Source organism: Sceloporus occidentalis, unplaced genomic scaffold, assembly GCF_023333645.1.
Source record: "Sceloporus occidentalis isolate IW3139 unplaced genomic scaffold, rSceOcc1.0.p SCAF_529, whole genome shotgun sequence".
NCBI classification, from domain to species: domain Eukaryota; kingdom Metazoa; phylum Chordata; class Lepidosauria; order Squamata; family Phrynosomatidae; genus Sceloporus; species Sceloporus occidentalis.
The window spans coordinates 106,911-112,910 of record NW_028317509.1 but is presented as its reverse complement, the minus strand read 5'-3'; the positions used below and the strand labels follow the sequence as shown (position 1 = coordinate 112,910).

The 6,000-nt window shown below is 42.6% G+C and overlaps 1 protein-coding gene across 1 annotated transcript in view; it reads right to left on the bottom strand.

Annotated features, from left to right (window-relative positions):
• Positions 1 to 3,613: 3,613 nt before the first annotated feature.
• The window catches only part of LOC149271372 (gephyrin-like), a 67,964-nt gene continuing 65,577 nt past the window's right edge, over positions 3,614 to 6,000 (bottom strand). The window contains exon 10 of the mRNA XM_089507502.1: positions 3,614 to 3,691. Within this exon, the coding sequence (XP_089363628.1) occupies positions 3,614 to 3,691 (78 nt within the window). The remainder of the gene's footprint in view (positions 3,692 to 6,000) is intronic.

Below are 6,000 nucleotides of genomic sequence, written 5' to 3'. Positions count from 1 at the left end.
AAATATAAGGAAAATAAAAGTAGATTGCACTAACAAGAAGTTGAGCATATTCAAACGTGCTAATACGTCTTACAATAAGTCTTTTCCAAAGATCCTGGTTGGAATGATGATCTTCAAGTATTTTCAGGTTCTTAAAGTGCTGCAGTGCTTCGTTGCAAAATAGTGCAAAAAAATTGTGTGTGGATCCATAAGCCAAAAAAGAAGAATCACAATTGGATCTAAAAGTGCTAAACTCCATAAAGGATGTGCAAATTATCACAAATTAATGAAAAACCACATTGGTGAATTTATTAGGGGGAAAAAAAGATATATAAACAGGGAATGTATATAGAATATTTAAACAAAAAATATAAGTATAATATTAAATAAATAAAAAAAAAGTTCAGAGATATAAAAAAGTCCTAGAAATCCTCAACCTCAATGCGTTTTGCCCCAGATCGGTAAGTCTGTAGTGGCTTCATCAGTAGGTATTGGAAATATCATGAGTGCAATACTTACCACTGATTCAGAAATCACATCTGTTATTACTGGCTAATAGATACTTTCAATAAACTCACAAATGACCCACCATTCTTCACTTACATAGAAAGTGACGGCAGATAAGAACCATTCGGCCCATCCAGTCTGCCCAAGCACCACACCAGTAGACTCATCTCACAATATAAGATCAGTATCAATCACTAAGCATTTACTTAATGCTTCTAAACTCCTAATGCTCACTCTCTGGAAATCCACAACCCCACCTTTATTTAAGGACTGGGTTTCTAAAGTTTAGGAAATCTACACCTTCAAGAAGCTCTCACACGTCAACCGATCTGGCTCCTACAATGCGATGTTTTTCAGTGTCTGCTTTTCTTCTTAATGCAACTCAATAGTCTTTTCAAGGCCTAATTAAACCTGACACGCCTCTCCTGCCAAATTATTTTTTCAGTTTTCTATCATCCTTCTTTTCTCTATCCTCCTCCTCATTAACTCCCTCCTCCTCTACAGGAGTATTGGTATATTAACTGAATTCAGCTTGCAACTTGCTTATTTGTCATTTGACACTTTACAAAAATAAAGCACACAATAAGCTGTTGAAAGATGTGAAAGCACAACACATTCTTATCAAACTTTTTTATTTCTAAAAAATGTAAAAACAGTAGGTGAGAATTAATAATAAAAGAAAATCACTAAAACATTAATATTAATTAGACTTGCACCTTCGTTTTCGTAGAATGTGTTTTGGTGCCGAATTTTGCCATTTCGTCCATTCATATGAATAATGAACGAATGCAACAATGGATAAAGAAAAAGAGAACAAATGCGCACAGAACAAAAATCTTCGTCCATTTGTTCCGTTGCCGTGACCGCCATTTTAACTACACTAAGAGGAAGAGAACCTTGACATTTTGCGTGCATCAAGAGGGGTCACATTGGTGACCATGAAGAGGGCTTGTCCAATGGCTGTGCTGCATCAAAGAAAAAAAAAAGCAGTCTACTAGAGCAGGCAGGGGAATCCGTTAATTTCACTGTGACTGCTTTATGCGACACTGGTGTGCTGCATCTGAGCATTTACAAAGCGAGAACTGAGAACTGTAATTCTTCTGTGTGAGACTTCACTAGCCTCAGTCTGCCATTTCTCACAGCGTCTAATTTAAGAGGATTTTTTCTTCAGTGCTTCTGTCAGCTGTGTTACATCTTGTGCTAATATACCAGACAATTACTAGTCTATTATACTATGTAATTCATCAAGAAATAAAAAAAAGCCCCCTGACTCACCGATGCATCTCTGGACTTGTTCCCGGTGCTCCAGACTCCCTGGTGTCAAGTGGGGGCAGCTGGTGGACTTCTGTGCGATGCACACAGACAACCTCCGCTGCTACCCGGGACTACCGCTGGGGCTTCTATGACTGAGCACCGGAAGGTCATGCCTGTGCTCCGCCATAGAAGCCCCGGCGGAAGTGTCGGGTAACAGCGGAGGTTGTCTGCACGATGCACGCAGACAATCTCCGCTGTTACCCAACACTTCCGCCAGGCTTCTACGATGGCTCCAGCTTAGCATGAATTTAATTTGATCTGGCTAATGAAGAGCTGGACTATGATGTTGTGTGCTACTCCTAGCAGCATAGTCAGCAGCAGTTCCACAAGGAGCAGAACACAGCTGAGTGGAGCAGCTGCATTTTTGAAAGAGGTGCTTAGAATTGTAGTCGGACTTACTGACAAAGCTAGCAACAGAAAGGAGAGTAGTGTTGGTAAAATGGTCACTTTACCTCTGTGAATTTCCTTTGCGCCTAATGTTGACCCCTCTTAGCTACTGGGATGAAAAGAAGAGTCTGTGGCCTGCACTTTCATTTGCTATGATGTCTGCCAACCACTGTTCAAAGTGAGCGTGTGTTTTCCACACATGATGGAGCAGATTGCCTTTCTTAAATTCTGCCCAAATTGGGGTACTCATTTTCACAAAAGTAATCCAAAAATGGTAAAGCTAATAGTTCTCATCTAGTGTTTGAGATCTGGAAGTCCGCTCCCAAACCTCAAGGACTGACCCTTGAAATGGTAAAGGTAGTTTCTCCCCTCAGAATGCATCTGTTTGCCTTTTGGCAATACCTGCTACCTCCATCAGGGCAGCCAGCTAACGCTAGGGCCTACTTTTTCGTTTACTATTTCTTTGCAAATCCTGCGTTTTCCTATTCTTTTTTTCCCTTATGAGTCTTTTTTCTTGCTTTTCCCCCTTATGATTCAATCAACTAACTAAACAAAACACAAAAAATATTCATAAGGATCTTTCCTGTTATTTGCCCTTTCTAGTTCTACACATGCTATACACACACACTCTCACTAAATAAATAGTAAATACATCATAGTGGTGCATGCACACACACATAACACGTCACTCACTAATATACACTAATAACACACTCTCACACATAACACATCATAAGATATAACCTAACCCAGTTCCTAATCCTAATTAATTTTATTACTCCAAAAATAAATATTAGTTAATAAATAACCCCTAAGTAAACTTTTGTCAACTCTGACTCCTAAGACAATAACCAGGCAGGCACTAGAAGTAATATAATTTATTTTCAATTATTTAATTATTATTATTAAAGTATATAAAGTAATTTAAAAATATTTATTTTTTAATTGTATTTAATTTATGAATATTAGTTTATACTTAATATTATAATTAATAATTAGGTTATATAAACTTATAGGTAAAGCTTAAGGATAGAAGCGGACTGGTTCATCTTTAATAGATATTAAAGAATTATTTCATTTTATTTATTTAACACCTATTAAAAAGTAAGATCATATTACCAGTTCACTACTATTCTTAACCTCCATATTCTCAACTCTAAGCTAATTTTGACGCTCTTTCTTCCATCCATTGGTCTCAAGTTCCCTATTCAGTCTTCTACCCGTTTATTTTTTGTTTCCATGGCAACCGGACAGACGAATAGCATTTCCAAAAACGATTTTCCACCGAACCAGAGCCCAAATCTAATATTTATTCAATAATTACCACCAATGGCACCTGTTTTCAGATGAAATAATATGCTGTAATGTGCGATAAAGAAATGTGACACAAACGTAACAGTTTCATTATACATACAACACTATGTACCTACCCTGGTTTCATAAATACTCGACCAAAGTGTATTTGCGCATGAAGATCAATGTCCAGCACCTGCTTAAGGTAATCCTGAATTAAAAAGGAAAATAAATATGTATATGTATACTGTATATAAAATGTACAACATACATGTATTTATTTACAAATCACTCTGGTATTCTGGTATAAGTGTACATATTTAGGGTTCAAAATCTGCTTTTATTTCAGCATTTCTGAAAAACGAATTTCTTTGACAAAATATACAGTATTTCCCCAAAAAAACATTATTTTCACAAATGTAAAAAATATGCCTGTTGGCACATACTGGAAATCAACAATTCTCAATATTTTATTTAACTCTGAATAGCATTGCCAGTTTGTGGTTAAGTTTTCACTCCACATTATTTCAGCACTCCTTTTATCATCTCAGATGGTGTGTAAAGATGTGGTTGAGTTGGGCAACTGTTATAGGAAAGCCATATAAATTAGTACTACTTGCTCTTTCTTGGACTTCAGATACAACTGGCAGAGCTTCGATGTTCCTGGTATAACATGACTTTAATTACGAGTGCAGATGCTACTCTATTCTTTAATGATGTTAAAATACCGTATTTGCTCGATTATAAGATGACCCTGATTATAAGACGACCCCCCAAAATCTGAATATTAATTTAGGAAAAAAGGAAAATGCCCTCCCGAGTTATGCACATTTTCCCCCAGAAATGCCTTATATCCCCCTATATGCCATTCTGCCTCCCTGTTATGCCTTATACCCTCCTATATGCCAATCTGCCTCCTTGATATGCCTTATACCCTCCTATATGCCACTCTGCCTCCCTGTTATGCCTTATACCCTCCTATATGCCAATCTGCCTTCCTGATATGCCTTATACCCTCCTATATGCCAATCTGCATCCCTGATATGCCTTATACCCTTTGGGACAGATCGACCTGTGCCCCAAGACTGGACACATCCGCCCGTCAGCTCCTTCCCTCTCCCAGTAAGTGGACATGCTGTGGCTGTCCGAAGAAAGCAGTCACAGACCAGCACTTCCCTCAATCATGAGACAGGACTTCATGCCTTGAGGTTAAAACAGAACTCCCTTGAGAACACATACTGCAGAGGAGGAGGTGGAAGGGTCTTTGAGCTAATCCACCCCACACAAAGGCACATTCAAACAGGGTACAAATAAATATAATAATAATAACAGTGAAGATCAGACATGGTTCTTCACATTACTCCCCTCTTGTGCAAACGTCCGGCAGACACAGCCAGATACCTAACGGATCGGCTTGGGGATGACCGGGCCTCTACTGTCTCTACCTGGCAGCCCCATGTCAGTCACCAAGTCTCCTGGGCCTGACCCTGGCCCGTAGTCAATGGGTAAGAGGCCAGCCCAGAAGCCTCTCCAGTGGGCATCCCTCTTTGGTCTCCTCTGCAGGCACGGGAGACCTTTCTCCAGGGCTTCCTTTCCCCTCTGGGCCCTCAGCCCAGACCCGGCTCCCTCCCAACCTGATGGAACCCTCCCATGGTAACCCTGACTGCGGGCTTGTCCCGAGTCAGCTCCACATTCCCCCACCCAAACAACAACAGCCCACTCCAAAGTTGCCCTTCCTCCCATAATTGGTGACGGCCGCTGGGGAGGGTCGCCGCCTGCACCCCTTCCCGGATGCTCGTGCTGGGGAGAGCCAGATAATGGGGGTGTAAGCAGTGCAGGGCAGAGGTCAGTGCTTCTGCTGGTGTAGGGAACGGTGCTGGGCAGAGAACAGCGTCACTCTGCCCTGTAGCCAGCTCTTCTGCTGGTGGTTCCCTGCTAGCAGGTAGGGACCCTTCGCTGTGGGGCGGGCAGAGGCCAGCAGCACTCTGCCCTGTTGCCGTCGCTTCAGCCGGAGCGAGGATTGCTGATGCAGGACAGAGGTCAGTGACGCTCTCTCCGGGTGCCAGCGCTTCTGGTTGGTCCTCGTTAGCCGGTGGGGACACTGTGCTGGGGGATGAGCAGAGGCCAGCAGCACTCTGCCCCGTGGCCGGCTCTTCTGCCGGTCTGGCATTTTGCGGTGCTGGGCAGAGGATCACGTGGCTCTGTCCTGGTGGGTCCCTGCTAGCAGGCAGGGACCCTTCACTGTGGGGCGGGCAGAGGCCAGCGGCACTCTGCCTCGCTTCAGCTGGAGTAGGAGGGGTGCATGGTGCTGGGCAGAGAATAGCGTCCCTCTGCCCGGATGTGGGTGCTTCTGCCGCCTCTAGTGGAGACCCATAGACCGCTGCCTTAAATTCCGGCGAATGCATGCGGTCCATCATCCCTCAGAAGACTTCCTCCCAAAAGTGATCTCCCACTTTCACCTCTTCGGGCTGTGGCTGCAGTACCAGGGGCAGAGTGGCTGAACCTTCAAGTCCTGAGGCT